Source organism: Bolinopsis microptera, chromosome 3 (genome assembly GCF_026151205.1).
Source record: "Bolinopsis microptera isolate Bmic1 chromosome 3, MBARI_Bmic_1.0, whole genome shotgun sequence".
NCBI classification, from domain to species: Eukaryota; Metazoa; Ctenophora; class Tentaculata; order Lobata; family Bolinopsidae; genus Bolinopsis; species Bolinopsis microptera.
This window is the reverse complement of record NC_087074.1, coordinates 13,172,446-13,189,764: the sequence shown is the minus strand read 5'-3', so window position 1 is coordinate 13,189,764 and position 17,319 is coordinate 13,172,446. Positions and strand designations below refer to the sequence as shown.

The 17,319-nt window shown below is 35.6% G+C and overlaps 3 protein-coding genes across 4 annotated transcripts in view; all 3 read left to right on the top strand.

Annotated features, from left to right (window-relative positions):
* Nucleotides 1-17,319, top strand: part of LOC134813587 (calcium-transporting ATPase sarcoplasmic/endoplasmic reticulum type-like) — a 77,017-nt gene that overhangs the window by 3,566 nt on the left and 56,132 nt on the right. The gene's annotated exons all lie outside the window — the stretch shown is intronic.
* LOC134813588 (complement component 1 Q subcomponent-binding protein, mitochondrial-like) overlaps nt 1-17,319 on the top strand; it is a 20,879-nt gene extending 3,560 nt beyond the window's left edge. Inside the window, exons 2-6 of the mRNA XM_063821432.1 lie at nt 14,277-14,430; nt 14,623-14,780; nt 16,183-16,293; nt 16,509-16,652; nt 16,889-17,319. Of these exons, the coding sequence (XP_063677502.1) occupies nt 14,283-14,430; nt 14,623-14,780; nt 16,183-16,293; nt 16,509-16,652; nt 16,889-17,032 (705 nt within the window). The 5' untranslated portion in view covers nt 14,277-14,282 and the 3' untranslated portion in view covers nt 17,033-17,319. The remainder of the gene's footprint in view (nt 1-14,276; nt 14,431-14,622; nt 14,781-16,182; nt 16,294-16,508; nt 16,653-16,888) is intronic.
* LOC134812943 (serine hydroxymethyltransferase, mitochondrial-like) lies at nt 2,208-9,475 on the top strand. 2 transcript variants are annotated; one of them, XM_063820565.1, is made up of 9 exons: nt 2,208-2,363; nt 2,572-2,753; nt 3,790-3,930; nt 4,152-4,228; nt 4,400-4,564; nt 6,318-6,517; nt 6,685-6,771; nt 7,096-7,210; nt 8,999-9,475. In XM_063820565.1, the coding sequence occupies exons 1-9, from the start codon at nt 2,235-2,237 to the stop codon at nt 9,337-9,339; spliced, it is 1,437 nt and encodes a 478-aa protein (XP_063676635.1). In that variant the 5' UTR covers nt 2,208-2,234; the 3' UTR covers nt 9,340-9,475. The 2 variants fall into 2 exon arrangements, with proteins under 2 accessions (XP_063676635.1, XP_063676633.1); XM_063820563.1 differs by lacking the exon at nt 8,999-9,475 and adding an exon at nt 7,568-8,662.

Genomic DNA, 17,319 nt, shown 5'->3' with positions numbered 1-17,319 from the left:
GTGTGCCACAAGGTTCAATCCTTGGCCCCCTGCTATTCATATTGTACACCAAAGATCTTGAGAACATTGCAAGTATGCATGGGTGCTGTATTCATTTGTATGCTGATGACACCCAGCTGTATTTCACCCTTGATTCTGATGACCCATCACAGCTAGAGCACAATATGGAACACTGTATGTCTGATATCAAGAAATGGATGACAAACAATTTCCTTCAACTGAATTCTTCTAAGACTGAAGTCATCGTTATATCCTCTAAATTTGACTCAACAAATATTCCAGCCTCTCTACAGATTGTTAAGGATCAAGAGCCACATGTTGTTAGTGGAACTGTGAAGAGTCTTGGGCTGTATTTGGACAGTTATCTTTCAATGAGTGATCAGATTACGTCAGTGGTTCAAGCATGTAATATTCAGATCAGAAATTTGTGGTTTATTGCATCAAAACTGTCTTTTAACCTTAAGATTCAGCTTGTTCATGCTCTAGTACTCTCTAGAATTGATTATTGCAATAGCGTATATTTTGGACTGAGCTCTTATGATTTAAGTCGTTTACAGAAGGTGCAAAATTCTGCTGTAAGATTTATTTTCGGGAGAGGAAGAAAGGCACACACTACTCCACTACTTAAGAAAGTTCATTTTCTACCAGTTAGATTTAGAATAGATTTTAAGATTGCCCTACTTGCCTACAAGTGTTTAAATAATATAGCTCCTCCTTACTTAAAAGAGTTGATATCTCCTAGGCAGCAAAGTTTTAAAAATGTACGTCTTGATAATGATTATTTTTACCTTAGTTTTCCGCCCTCTCCTAACTATGTAAACAAAGAGAAAGCTTTTAGTCACTGTGCAGTTAAAGTATTTAATTCCTTGCCATACGACATAAGATCAGCTGAGTCAGTTACATCTTTCAAGACCAAACTTAAAACATACTTCTTTTCTCTAGCATTTGATTGATTTTGCATTTACATAGGTAAAATGAACTTGTCATGTCTAATTTTCAATTAAACTAAGCTCAGTTAATGTAAGAGCCGCTTTAGAAAGCACTGGAGTTTATCTCCAGGATTAAATTATATCGAGTTATATGATTTAGCTATAAGGCGGTTTATAAATGTTGTATTTATTATTATTATTATCTTCGTCATGCCTTGTATTATATATTGGTTGAATTGGTTTTTTTGAAGATCGTTTACGGTTGCATTGTTAGAGATGTAAGATTCGACGGAATTAAAGAAACAGAATTATTGAAAGGGGTTGTGGCCATTTCGAAATATTCGATGCGTTCATATTTTCAATTTTTCGAGTTGCTCCTTATTCATTATTGAATACACCAGTCACCATTTTGATCATTCATTTAAATTACTTAGCTTTTCTTGAAGTCCTGAAAATTGATCGGTAACCCTAGTAAAACCCGTGAATGTTCGGCCTTGACTGAATCTTCAGACTTATTTGGGATCCTTAACTGAATTGATCTGCAGTAAACAAGCCCCAATAGAAGTTAGAGTAGGCCGAAAACCCTACAAATAACCCGTACAAATAAAACCAACTCAAATTCATTGTTAATAAAATGTGTAGTTACTTAAAATAGACAATAATACATTTAGTGTCCAACAAGTTTAGCACAGTTACATTTAAGTATGTTTAAGTACTCGTTCAAAATACAGGGATCTAAACTTACAGTGTAATTACTATTAGTGTCAAAGAGTTGAAATAAATGAGACTTTTTTGTTAATTCTGCCAAAATTTCTGGAGGTCAGGAATTTCAGAAACCACACCCCCCCCCCCCCCCCGGCCCCCCTGTCCGGATTTGTCCGAAATCCCTAAACCATCCCCCTCCCTATTTACCGGACTTCCTAAGTAGATGGCCCCTTAATTTTTGGTGTATTGTGGTTGGAAATCACGTGCACAATAGAATTACGTAAATCATTAGCTATTATAGATTCAATAATAATAATGACTTTAAAGGGAAATTATTTCAATCTTTCAATAACAGGGAAGGATGTTACAAAATCATTCTTGAACTTAATAATAATAATTCTATACAGTTGCATAATTGAAACAATTATGACCCCTTATTGTGGTTTGAGTATTCAAACTTATTGTATGATGTGTATGTATGTAGTCCATTTTTTTACAATTGCACAGTTATTTATGATACTGCAAGGTGGGACCATAATACAATTTACAACAATATATTTAAAAGATTAAATAAATAATAACTATGATACCTAGTTGAAAATGCTGAAGATAAGAAGATTGCATTCCACTTTGGATCTTATCAAAAGATCACTCTGGACTGGCAATGAAGCACTTTCAGACAGCGATCCAGAGCTGTATAATCTACTAAAACTTGAAAAAAGGAGACAGGTATGTCGGTATAACAGATCATTGATTTCATTTATTTTACTCTAACAGTATTTCCAAATATAAATGTCACATGAAGTGTGAACCTGATCTCTCTTTCGTTTTCCCTTGATTGTCAGTTGAGTACTCTCTGGGAAACTAGAACAAAGCAAATCATTAGTTTTATAATATTGCATTATAAAGTCTTGTTTTCAATTACTTTCATTTCTAGGTGGAAGGGCTGGAGCTGATAGCTTCTGAAAACTTCACATCTCGAGATGTGCGCGAAGCTTCTAGTAGCTGTGCTACCAACAAATATGCTGAAGGATATCCTAATGCTAGATACTATGGAGGCTGCAAACATATTGATCAGATTGAACTCTTATGTCAGAAGCGAGCTCTAGATGCTTTCCGGTTTGAGAAATTTACAAGTTATAAACATAGCATACAAAATACATAGCATTCTTACAATCAATCTTGACCATAATATGTAAAATTGTCGGTGGATATATTATATCCACCGACAAGTTTACACCAAGATGTTGATCAATGTGCGTGTTGTTCTTGAGTTGACACGTGATCAAGTAATTGATACGAATATTTCTTGAGTATTTACAATTCACAATGCAGAATGATATGGATTAATTTATGTTATATTTTCTCATAAAGAAACTCGAGAAGGTACAAAATTCCTGTGTTCGATTCTTATTTGGTGGCAAAGCTATTAAAAAATGGGACAGTGTCACTCCCTTCCTGAAAAAGGCCCATTTTCTCCCAATAAGACAACGAATAGAGTATAAGATTGCTCTAACCGTGTTCAAATGTGTCAACAACATAGCTCCAGAGTCCAGACTATATCACCAAATGCATTGACATCAAGAGTCAACCTGTAGCTGTACGTGTACTACGAACTGAACAAGACTATTTCCTCCTAATATATAAATGTTCCTCCTGTCTCAGATTATAGTAAAACAAAATTATCAATTGAGAACATCGACCGATATTGTACTATAGTTTAAAAAGATACTAAAGACTCATCTTTTTGAAAAAGTATTCATATAAGTATCTTCGTTTGAGTTAATAAACTATTATGATTATAATTATATGAATTTTACTTGATAGAGTGCTTATCTTAAAGTTAAATGTTTTTACAGGCTCTAATGGTGTAGTTTTACGAAGATTTCAAGCCTTACGTTGTGTGTTTCCCTTCGTGTCCAAAAGCATCATACAAGTATTAAGTATCATATATATATATAGTATTATATATAATAACTTTCTCATAAAAACCTTTCTCATAAAATTCTAAGTTCTTATGTACATGTTCATGAGTCGCTTTAGATGGCTTGAACTGAATCTTTGGATTTTGAGTTCTTTTTGGCTATAAAGCGATTATAGATGTATAAATTTCCAGTTATTATTATAAGTATTACAATTTTCGCCACAATTTCAGATTAGACCCTACTAAATGGGGAGTTAACGTACAAGCATACTCTGGGTCCCCTGCTAACCTTGCAGTCTTTACGGGTGTGTTGGAACCACACGATAGGATTATGGGATTAGACCTTCCAGCTGGTGGACATTTGACTCACGGGTAGGTTATTCGAACTCACTAAATTATTGGTGTTCGTTTACATTTAAGTTTCAAATTACCAACCTGTGCAAAATATGTAACATAATTATTATCACATAATTATTTCACTTGCCATCTAGTGAGACAATTATATCTGATGGTTTATACTTATTAGTTATTATTAGTATTTCAGATTCCTGTATATGATGGATGTACCTATTCACATATGATCCAAATTGTAGGTATATGACCGACACGAAACGTATTTCAGCAACAAGCATATTCTTCGAGAGTATGCCTTATGGTGTAACCGAGAAAGGTAAACTTCAAATACCGTTTATCAGTTATGTTATCAGTTATGTCAAATCCGCATGAATTCAGTTCGTTGTGAAATCTGATATTGTACCACAATGCCTTGAGCAAGATAATACGTTTGATTATACCCAAAAGATAATAATAAAGTCCTGTCTGACCGTGTTCTCAATCTCAGGTATAATAGATTACGATAAACTACACATGACAGCCAAGTTGTTTCGTCCTAAAATAATAATAGCTGGATACAGTGCTTATCCCCGGCTTCTGGACTACAAACGTTTCAAAGAGATTTGTGACGATGTTGGAGCGCTACTTCACAGTGACATGGCACATATTACCGGTAATTATAATAAATATAATTATATGTGTGTAGCGAGCATTGTGTGGTACGTGTGTTAAGGCCAGAGGGGGGGAAAGGGGTCAACAAAATCGACCAAAATAATATTTTCTAAATCAATTTAATTTTCGATGACAAAAACATTGCTGCTATTCACATATTTGTAGCTGCTTAACTTTTTTTATAATTGAGGTTAACCGATTTTCACAAAATTGATTATACAACATTGAGGTTAATAAAATTGAGGTTAATATTTTATTACACTCCATAATTTTTTGTTTTTTCGGTCAGCAAATGTAAACTCTAAATTTTAGGTTCTTAATTATCAGAAAAAGTAATATCCAAACGTGATTAAATGAGGTTAACCTCTTAATTTAGGAATAGCGAAAATAGATTAGGTGATAGAGTTGTTATTTTTATCGTAAGATTACGACATACAAAATTCTTAATAGATGTAGTGCTGATTTACTTCATTTTATCTCGAGAAAGTGTTGAAAATGAGGTTAACCATATCATTTGGTAGTTTAAGAATTATTTACACAAGATTCTTACTTTTGTTATGTACCACAATATCTCAGTGATGTATCTATTTGTATTCCAATGCCTCAAATATGATCATGAGACAAAGGTGATTAGGACTGACCATATATAAGTAGAAGAGTTCACCCATAAATAGCTAAAAAATGAGGTTAACCTCTCATTTGTTGAATATCGGCCCAGTCACTGGGCAAATGTTTCATTACATGTCTAACAATATATTAAGAAACCAATTCCATTGTTATATGGTCTATAGTGAGGTTAACAATCATATTTTTACTACTACTACAAAATATCGTGATAGTTAACCTCATTTTTAGACAAATTTTGGTTTATGATATTGATTTTCCCAACATAAAGTATCTCAATAAACATCTTCTCACCTTAAAGCAAAAATTGTATGGAGACGCTACTAAATACGGAAAATAATGCACAATTTGAGATTTTGGCAGTGAAATAAAAACACCAAAACTCTTTTTACTCAAAACAGGTTTTTTCATACAAACGTCCCTTAGTTGAGAAGACTGGCCACACCCAGGAGCTGAAACTTGGCACAGGTGTTCCTTAGACTGTTTTACACAATTCTATTGTACAAAATTTTGATATTTGCTTCTGTTCTTGAGATATGAGGTTAACTTTACCCCAAATTCAACAGTTTTTCGACAGTATTAGGGCGTTTTAACTTTTTACAGTTTAAGTTAAAGTTTTACATGTAATTACATGTAAACCTCAATATTTGGCGCGCGATATCTTAAAAACGCAAGGTCAGATTTCGGTCCTGTTTTTTTCCTCTTGTTCGTCTCCAGCAGCTCTAATCAAATATGTGAAAACTGGAAAATCGACTTTTACCCCCCCCCCCCCCCTCTGGCCTTAAGTTCATTTAAAAATCTGCGGTCCTCGCTCACTCGCTCAGATTATTCTAGAATTAGCTTGCTAGCTGTATAATTTAGAGCAATTCAGTTATCTCTCGATCAAATAGACAGGTCTGCAAGGAATATAATTTACATTTTGAGCTTCTTGACAAATTTTGTACCTGAAACGATCTTGATAATCAAGTGCAAAACTATTAACCGGTTTGATACTTCCTAGTTTGAGCTGGTATTTTTTTGTGGGGCTACTACAATACGTGATAAATGATAATAAAGTAAAGATAATATGTAAGGAGGCTACTTCCGCCTACTTTGACCATTAAATCAGAAAATAACGCAAACAATGGCAGGATTGGTGGCAGCAGGAGTAGTGAACGACCCATTTGAATATTCAGACATTGTCACGTGCACAACACACAAATCACTGCGTGGTCCCCGAGGTGGTATGATATTCTACAGACAGGGAGTCCGGAAACAGGACAAGAAGGGTAACGATATTCTATACGACCTCAAGGATAAAATCGACTTCGCTCTCTTCCCATCCTTGCAGGTAACAGCATCTCATCCCCACTCCAACTTTATTTTAACCCCTAGAAAATGATTGATAATCATCTGATGCATGTGCCATGAATCACTTACCAGCTTCAGTTATCAGGTTGAGCATTAGGTCTGACACGTTAGGTCTGACGCGTTAGTTATCACGCTGAACATATTCAGGGAGGACCACACATGCACACAGTATCAGCTCTAGCTGTAGCTTTGAAGAACTCCCAGTCTCAAGAGTTCAAGGACTATCAGAAACAGGTTAGTTCACCAATTCCAGTGTGTTTTGTCATAGCTATCACGTGTTTAAATACTGTGTTATTTAGTTTGATATAACTACTGTTCTGTATCCCAATAATATCCTGAATAAACTTCTCCCACAACCAGAAAAACGGCAGGTCGCAGTCGGTAGAGGAAATTTTGGATTTTAGAGGAAATTTTGTGCCAAAGAGTAAACTTTTAAAAGACATGACCTTTTCGATTTTTATCTGCGAGGAAATTTAAAACTTTCTGGATGTGGGAAACCGCACATTCTGACATTCCACTATCTTTTGGAAAATGTGCTTCTTAAACCGGTATTTTCAGGTTCTCTCAAACTCCAAAGCGCTAGGAGATGAGTTACAGAAGCTAGGACACACCCTAGTGAGTGACGGTACTGATAATCATATTGTCCTGCTCGATCTCAGACCTAAGGGAATCGGTATGTGACATTGTTAGGTGTGGGGGTTTTACAAACGTCGTTATCTGTGTTTTGTTCATAAATATTTGTTTCAATTATGTCAGTTCTGTGCTGATTTTGATTGCTAATAATGTGGTAGATTATGTAAACACCGCACAATGTTTATATATCGTCAAGAATTCAGTATAAACAATAAACACATCCTGTCGACACATTCCTGGTACAACCGCAATGTAAACAGCTCTTTACTATAAAATGGCTTTAATTTTAGAATTAACATGAACACGCGGATATAACTAGCAGTTCGCAATTCCATCTCAGTTCGCATATCTAAAAAGTAGCCTGTACTTGTTAGTTAACATTTGCTGTGTTAATCAGATGGTGCACGTGTTGACGCGCTACTCGGACACGCGCACATGACCGCCAACAAGAACACGTGCCCCGGCGACAAGTCAGCGCTAATCCCTGGTGGACTGCGCCTCGGCACGCCAGCGCTCACATCACGCAACTTCATGGAGGAGGATTTCCGAGATGTAGCACGTTTAATAGACGAAGGTGTGGAGTTAGCCCTAAAAGCTAAAGGACGAGCAGGAAAGACACTGAAGAAGTTTAAGAATTTGATAGAAACTGACGAGGAGATTGTGTCGGAGATAAAGGAGCTGGGTGGCCGCGTCGTGGAGTTTGCAAAGCAGTTCCCTTTCCCTGGAGGAGAGGGCGACATTTAGAATTCTAGAATAATCTAGAATTAATCATTTATGGGCCATTTATTAAATGGCCCATTTCAGGCTCTAGTGATTTATAGATTTTAAACATGATGGCATGAATAATTACAGTATTATGCTAGGAGTCATGTACGACTGAGATAGGATTTTAAAAATGTAAGTTACTAGATCAAATATGATTGTTGAACGAATTTTTGTTTGCTAGGTTGAAATTATCGTTTAAAGTAATTCTATGTGAATTGATTAATCTTCTCTAATATTTTAATTATACATGTGACCAAGGATATGCATGAACATTGAACTTTGCATGAATTTTTATGATTATCACCGTGACCCTCTATCAAATTTTACAAATTTGTTTGAAAAGCGAACCTTGCTTTACCATCGAGGAGGTTATTTAAAATCTATTTATATTGTACCTACCTAGAATTGACTAGTGTGGGTATGAACGAAATTATAGATCCAATTCATTCATTATAGATCAAATTCATTCATTATAGATCAAATTCATTCATTATAGATCAAATTCATGATACATACATATAAAAAATAAACATAAACATTATAAATAATAATATGTTTATATAAATTATATGTTTTCTTGACCCCTCATTTCATTTGTGTATATTATGATATATATCAGGATGGAACGAAGCCAGTTGTCTAATATTTATAAGAGTTTTTGTAATGAGATATATCCGAGTGTTATGAGATTTCTGTTGTGTAAATTATCCTACTTAAATTTGTATGTCAAACAACGAATTATTCTTTGACGTGAAAATTACAGTAAAATCGTTCGTTGCCTAACTTTCTTTTTGTTGTTGTTGCCTCACTTAACTGCTTTTACAAGCGAGTCGTACTGTTTCATTATCTTTCGGATTGATTTATTGTGAAGATTAAAGCAAAGTTGAAAATTATTCATGATCTTAGCTAGCAAATGTTCCGATTTGATTGTTGACGATAATGTCTTACTAATTAATGTACAACTTGTCCTAAATTGAAATGAACCTGATAATTGCCCCATTGTAATTGGATAACTGTAAAATGTTACACAGAAACCCAGTTATCATGTAACATAACACCTCAGACGGTCTGAAAGTTGATCAGCTCCTAGAATTAGTCGGACTCACTTCCAACGGGTATGAACTAGTGGGAGATGTGGACCCTGAGGGTGCGCCTGGAGGCATCAGGTTTGGAAGCTGCGCGGTCACGACACGTGGAGCTGGTACCTCAGAGTTCAGGGAGATAGCTCATGTAGTGCACGAGGGGGTGAGGGTCGCTAAGTTAGCTGGGGGATTAGTGGGGGAGGAGGGGAGTTTCGTGGAGCTGCTGGAGACGAGGTTCAGTGAGGAGGTAGAGGGTTTGAGGGGGGTTATTCGAGACATTTCTGGAAGGTTGATGGACCCTGGTGAATGGTCGGATATTTAATATCTTACGTGTTAGTTAGTGGCCCGCCTAATTTGATTTGTTATTTCAGTTTGGGAAATTTGTTGTGTTAAAAGTGATCATGATTTGTATAATTTTCAGTATTTTTATAAGGAAAGATCGATGCACTTTCAATGAATATTTGTGACTTTAATTTTTAAATTGCTCTTTAAATATTTGTTGATGATATGTACAATTAAATACAATTTCTATGACCTAATCAAACAAATAGTTGCTCTTTTTCCTTCAAATAAAACAGTTAAATTGAGCCACCAACGCGTCAGGAGGAAACGTATGCGGTCTGTATTTATGTTGACTGTTCTAAGTGTACAAGTAAATGTTATTAATGGAGAGAAACTATCCCGTTGTTTTTTTTAATCTCAACCCTGACCAACTGAGCTTACTATCAGTTGAGAGTCTGGCAAACATGTTTTAATAGCTTATATAGAGTAATGAAAATGTCAAAATGTGCCATTCAGTTGCAAACCTGAACTTAATATTACAAGTTTTCAAGTGTACAAGTTTACTGGTAATTACAGGTTAACAAGTTTACAGGTTAACCGGTTAACAGGTTTACAGGTTTACAAGTTTACTGGTAATTACAGGTTAACAAGTTTACAGGTTAACCGGTTAACAGGTTTACAGGTTTACAAGTTTACTGGTAATTACAGGTTTGCAGGTTTACAGGTCATTACTCATTATACTAATATGATATAGGACTCTAGGGCCGTTCATTTGGGACCATCCAGTTTAGATGCAGAGTCAGAAGACACGTATTGATAACAATGGATCCATTGTTAAGTTTGGGATGAACATTTTTCCAGTGTGTACGAGTATTGTAATATAGTTGATCAAATTCGATGTATATTTTAGCCGGCATGATATAATGAGATACGTCAACAATTTTAAGATATCAAAATACAATCATGATATATAAGGCTTCATAAATCATATCATATTCCTAGTATTAGTCCAGTCATTTAAGGACAGCTGCCTGCAAATCTTCAGATACTCACGAAACTTTGCACAGACCTTCCCAAAGGTATGAATAAACGATTTTCGGTTGGAGACATTTTTTTACCGTGGGGAAAACCCAGGAGGGCCACGCCCATATTGACCAAATAACGTAACTGACCCTTAACTTCTGAAGGTCGTAGAGACTTCAAAATAGGCTTAAACGAAGCCGCATATGCATGTTAATATAGGAGTTATTGATCAACACATGGCCTAAAATCCTTACTTTTCGAGAAATTCGCCAAAAACCATTTTGGGCGTGGCGCTGAGCCCATTTTATTAACTTTTTATAGGATCGTGATAGAGTCTTCGGATGGACTGCAAAAGAACCGCAATTGGCATATTTATATATGACTTACGAAGAAACATATGCCTTAAAGTGCTTACTTTTTCAGTTATTGGCGAAAAACTGATTTTCGGTTCTATAAATCATGCAAAAATATGGTTATCTGGTTAATTGGGCTATGAAGGCCTTAGAGATTTTTGAATGAGTGCAAATTGTGCAAAATGGCCATGTTTATATACAACTTATGAAGCAACATGTACCCTAAAATGTCTCCAACCGAAAATTGTTTATTCATACCTTTGGGAAGGTCTGTGCAAAGTTTTGTGAGTATCTGAAAATTTGCAGGTTCATTTCCATAAATGTCCATATATGACTGGACTATATTACCAATCAATTACAAAATATTCCGTCTATATATTTTCCATGAATGAATAAGTATCTCATAAAATATGACGTGATGTGCAGTGCAGTGCGCACCATGGTTATTTTAAAATCCGACTTTTTTCAACATTTTTAATTTCATTTCTCTACCGAAATTGAAAGGAGTTGAAAGAGTATTAAAGATTTTGAAGCCAGTACCAAACTGGTAATGGTACCTTCGTAAATGTAATCGCTAATTATATGGACTGCAGTAAAATCGGTATCAACCAGTTTATACATTAACGTACATTAACTAGTTTGTCTGTTAATAAGCAATATTTCGTTTAATTTGTAAACAATATTGATTGTTTTCTATGATCTCTGAGTAACATTCTTACGATAATAAAAAAAGCAATGAAAAATCGAACTTTTCACGAAAAATCTTCTAAATATTACATAATTAGTTAAATCTACTCTAATATATTTAAACCCCTAATGTGCCTACATACCAAGAGTCTTCACAAATAACGTCACCACAATATGTTCCGACATTAATTGACACTAACAATATTACATACTCTAATTTGAAACTTTCAAAAATTCTACATTTTTACTGTCCTCAACTTTTTAGATCTCCAGCTCTTGTTCCAAACCATGAGATGTACTGGTGATGTCTGCAAGAACCCCGGTTCTGCCATCTGTGTTGTTAACTGTCAAAACTACGGCAAGTTCATTGTCTGTAGTTTCCAATTCCCCTGGTGGCTCCTCGTCAGATTCCTCTTCACTTCCCTTCTTCTCGTCTTCAATCTCCTTGCCTATTATTCTGTCGTAGGCCTCATAGCAGGATCTTTGCCTCCCAATGCAATCGGCGAAAATCAAGCAATACTTGTTAAAATTATTCTCAAAAACCTGGCCAGTTCTCATGTTGGTACAGCAGCAGTAGACTTTCATGGATCTGTAATCATGTGTATTGGGAATGTTTCGGTCAGGGTGAACCAACATTTGTATGAAATTGAAGTATTTTTTCGAAAGACAAGTTGGGGTATGAACAATCCTGTTGTTACCAAAAACCCCCAGCCCTCTTGTAACGTTTACGTCTAGAGGGAATTCTTTTAAATGTTTAGCAACAGTTTCTTCAGTTAGATTAGCTTTGCTTCTCGAATGTACCCAGCTTCTTACCTTTTGGCATTGATTTTCCATTCCTTTGGGCCATGCAGAGCACTGCCCGAAAGCCAAACGTTCAAATTTAGCTCTGCCAGTTGCTTTGAGAACAAATCTGGTTGCTTGGTATGCGTTATGTTTTGATGATACTTTAACTTTGGGACGTCTTACTCCTGGTCGACAACGCACAAAACTGGTCTTCCCCCCTTCTTGCAATATTTTTGGTTCCTCTAAAGGTTTGCAGAACTCCCTTACACCGTACTGCAGTGGCTGAGCATTGAAGATCCAGCTTATTTGATAAAAGTTGTTAACTTTTAGGATCAAATCAAATGGGTCTCCGGCTTTGCACGACGTATGATTCCCCTCAATCTTTCCATGGAGAATTCTTTCGTCTTTGGAGGCTCTATTATAGATTGTATTTACCCAAGTCCCCTTGTCGCAGTTGATAACTGTTTTGTAGATGAGATCCGGTCCATTGTAGAGTCCAGCAGTTATTTTGGTTTCCTTGTCACTTGTAGAGTCATCAAACTTTCCAAAAACGTAATAGTTTAATTGGGTATTGTCCCAATAATTTGGGTTCTTTTCTTGATCCGAGTTAGGAATTATAAAATCGTATTTTTGCACGTCGTGAAGATCAAAATCAGCAACACAGTTCTGATTTTGGGCAGAAATTGTCGCAAACGACATCAAAAATAGAATAAAGGTATATTGCAGCTTAATTTCCATTAATCGAAACAGAAACAGAGGCGTACAGTCTTTTAAGACGTGAATCATAGTTAAACTTGAAGATAAGAACGGTGAAAACAGTATATCTAATTTTCTCTATAATCAAGTGCGGGGGCGTTGAAAAATGCAGTACTAATTACGAGTTACTAGTCTGGTGAGAATAGTGGTCCCATTTGTTTATCATAGGCGATTGTCCTCACTGCACGATGTCGGCGTACAATTTAACAATTAGAGTAGTTAATTGGACCAAATGTAAACAGTAAACGTGTACTCAATTATTCTGTAAACTGTAAAATATATAGAATGTTTCGTATCACGGGTAAGTCTTAATGGAAAACAAACCCCGCCAAAAAACTGTCGAATTATAATGACAGTGAAACTGCGTCTTGTTCGTTTCATGTTACTTAGATAGGTCACTAAATTGGAAATTACTTAAATACTTAGGGTGGGGTTAGTTGATTATTAGTTAATGTTGTGAGTACTCATCGTGCGGTGTCGGCTACGAATGTGTTTCGCAGTTGGTAAGTAATCCCTTACAACCTAGTAGACGTATCTCACCCTCTTGATGAGGCCTTTATCACACGGTGATCACGTGACCTTGCTTAACACGTGAGATCACTTAACGAGAATCTAATTAATATCTCTTTTGATGTTTTGGGTTGTAGCAAAATCAGCACTGCAACTGTCCTGGAATTAGAATAATATTAAAATAAAATTGGAATAAGTAACTTTTTGTATCTTCTTTCGACATCTGCTTCGACCTCGTATCAGTTGCTATAAATATAGACTTGCACTCTCGACGGAGGATCATAAGTGGTGGGTCTGCTGCTCATTTCCCAGAAAAACAGTTAGTACATGGTACTAAGGGGGGTGTCCAACCCCAAAAAAACCCATTTTACCTCTAATTTCAATTTTGGGAATGGATTTGGAGGTTTTTTTTTCTTTTTTTTGGGTTTTTTTTTTAAATTTCCTTTTTTTGTAACTTTTTATCTAATTCGACTACATTGAATACAAAACCCTTACTAAATAATGGGTATAATTTGCCCATTTCCCAATGTTTAATGAGCTGTTTAAAGCAATGTATGGGTGGGTATCTTATTTTATATACCAAGACACAGTTAGTACCGTGATTTCTCAACAGTTAGTACCGCCAAAGGGGTGGGTGACCTAAATATTATCCGAAAAAACAGTTAGTACCGCGAAGGGGGTGGGTGGGTCTTTTTTGTAAATTCTAAAGTTGCACTTAGTCGACGTCACGTACGGCACTTGGTACCTGATTAATTTGTACGAGTCAGATTGTGATTAGTATTACTGATATTTTATGCTATTTTTACTTAGCATTTTCTATATGATTATTGTACTCGACATTACCTAAATTTTGCACTACTGCAGTATAGCAATGAACACGGTGTTGCGAAGTATGTGCAGAGCTAGCGGTCTTGCTAACAAACTCTGTAGACTGCCTAAATCTAACGTTCCTAATCTGATTCCTTCCACTCTGAGGCATTCAGTCGCTACAATTCCTCAAGTCAGACACATGTCTAATGGTTAGTGCTTTCTTAATCGTCTCTTTTCATCTTGGTATCTCTAGATTATAACGCTAACCAGCAAATGGTTGTTTTAAAACGCTGATGGTTTTTATTAAAAACGCACAGTAGAGACCTAAGTTCAGTATTATGATCTCTGAATGCCTTCACTCTAAAACCGAATTGTGCCACTTATCTCGGTAAAACTCCCAGATTCCACCCTAATGTCAGCACTAAACAACGAGATCCTACACGAGGAAGGTGCTGTGAGTTACGATTCAGCACCCAGCGCAGAACCCTCCGACTTCACTAGGTCTGTCAACGGTGCCACCATCATCCTCCAGAAACAATACAACAATGAGACTATCCGGGTAAGATTTGTAGGACCTTACATAATGGAGTAGTATATAGTACACAGTGGGCTACCATGCTAGCATAGGCCTAAAATCGACTTTCTTAAATTTCTTTGAAAATAAGCTTTCCTTATTCTAAAACGCTAGCCCGATTTCATGCAAAAAACCGTAATTAAAAACTTTGCAAGATGCCAAAATGGCGTCGCGTGAAAAAATAGCATTTTTCACTGTCAAGAAATTTTGCCTTTTTTAGCCAAAAATTGCCTAATATTTATTATTTTGGGCTAAAATGCCTGATCAAGGCAGTTTTTAATAATTGAAATACAGTATAGTACTTAAGAATACTCAGTCATCTAAAAAAAACTGTGTGACTTTAACATTTTCACCTGATTTTTGACCGCGCCTTTTTTATGGCGTGTATTTTAGGCAATTTTTGGGGTATTTAACGACAGAAATCGTTGTTGGTTTGCAATAGTTCGGTATAATGCATGGTATCATCAGAAAGCTTAGACAATTCCCTATCAGATGCAATAAGAATCACTTTGGGAACTTTTGGGCAACTCTGTTTACAAAATTAAGAAACTCAAAAATTGGGTAAAATTTGCTGCATTTTTAGATAATTTATGAGCTCAATTTTGCTATTAAATTGACATATTTTTGTTATTCTCCATGTTTGTGGCATTTTTTGCATCCTAGACCAGATGCATATGGATGAAAAATCAAAATATCACAATTATTATAGTTAAAATTGATAAAAATCCAAAAAATCGTGATTTTAAACGAAATTTTTGAAAATAACAGGAACAATTTTGGTGTTTCAGAAAATTTTGGTCATATAAATGGGCACAACTTTTGTTCTGATCAATATTTTTTCATAATTCAAAAAGATTTGAGTTCCTAAGATAGCTTCCTTCGTTTACAGTTCATAAAAGAGCTTTAAAATTGATTAAACCTCTAAAAAAACAACTTTTTCTGGGATCAGCCTCCTATTTTTGGACTACAAGATTGCTTAAAATCGGCCCAAAAATTTTTTCTGAGACATTTTCGGCCCTGTAAATGATTGGAATCGTATTTTTGTACCCAAATTACCTTAGAAACAAAGTTAGGGGCATGTGTGATGGTCTAAAATACCCTATGCTAGCATGACCCTCACTCACAGCCCACTGTGTAGTAGTAGTAGTATTGAACAGTGAGCTGATAGTATAATAATAAGTAATACAAGTCTACAACATGTAATCATCATCCCAGTCTAATAATTGTTAACGTAAATTATTGAAACTTAAAAGTTAACTAATTTCAATTTAAAACTGTAATTTCAATTTAAAACTGTAAAATCCAATAAATTGGTTTATTTTAATTTTTATTTGGTTTTCAGACCAATAAATTTGTTGTTGTAAATTAACCTCCTCTCTTATATCAGGTTGAGTTGGATTTAAACAATAATACTGAGTTGGCCCCAGCTGAAGATGACCCTGAAGAAAACCCACCCCAATACTTACCTTCCTTCAAGATAGAAATATCTAAACCTCAGGTCTATTTGCTGTTTAATATCGTGTAACTATTTCATGGAATCGCTAAATACTTACTATTCTCCTGGTCACGAATGAAGTTTTTCCGAACTTGAACCAATCAGCTTTCAGCATTCTCGAATAAATAAAAACAAATGCGGTGCAAACAACAAATAACAGCCCTGTGACGAGTTGTTTGCCGGGTTGATACCTCAGTTCACCCCCTCCTTTATTTCAGGGTAAACTGGTCTTCAGTTGCAACTATCACATGACAACGGAGGAACAGAACCTGGATCAGTTTGTGATTAGTGAGGTGGCTTTTGCAGGACCTGGCGAGGATGACCATGTGGCTTTCACCACTGACTTTGGAAACCTTGATTACGTTAGTGGTTCTTTATTATTGTTAAATTTGATGCTACACTAAACTGTTGTTAATCGCAGTTTTAAGCTTGTCCGCCAATTCTGTTTTCAGGTAAATGCTTGATCAATGATCAGTTGCTATTATAATTTATTTGCAGCTTTGCTAATTTCCCTGTAGTTTATCCTGAATCTTTACTTGGTATCAGGGGAGCGTGTGCTGTCGTTCGTTATGTAAATTTTGACTTAAAAACATTTTAGGTTTTGATAGAAGAGTTCGAGAATTATCTGACAAGACGAGGTCTTGATGCGGAATTTTCGAGCACTCTCTTTGAGATGTCTGCAGCCTTTGAACACCACAACTACGTGAACTTCCTAAAGAATGTTCGAGATTTTGTTAATTAGTTTAATAGGAAAATGGTGGAACTTTACATAGTTTTAAATTTTCTACTTAATTTATTTATACAGAGCGAACGAGATTGCTGGATTATTATGGTGAGAGTGAAGAAATGATGAAGCATCCGTTAGTTGTTGCGATAGGTTGGATATCGTTTTAGATAAATGTGTCTTTCAAAGATGAAAGCAGTGAATTGGGCCAAACCCGCAAGTCGTGATCCTTTTATTGATTTTGTTACTTTTGAGAATCAGGGTTGATAATTTATTCGTGGTGTTTTGTGCATCTCTTATATAAA

What these genes read in the sequence shown, in the direction of transcription:
- LOC134812943 (XM_063820563.1), top strand. Translation starts at nt 2,235, where the DNA reads ATGCTGAAGATAAGAAGATTGCATTCCACTTTGGATCTTATCAAAAGA. An exon ending in TGACATGGCACATATTACCG is followed by an intron (nt 4,565 to 6,317) that starts GTAATTATAATA and finishes AAACAATGGCAG; the next exon opens with GATTGGTGGCAGCAGGAGTA. An exon ending in TCTCAGACCTAAGGGAATCG is followed by an intron (nt 7,211 to 7,567) that starts GTATGTGACATT and finishes TGTGTTAATCAG; the next exon opens with ATGGTGCACGTGTTGACGCG.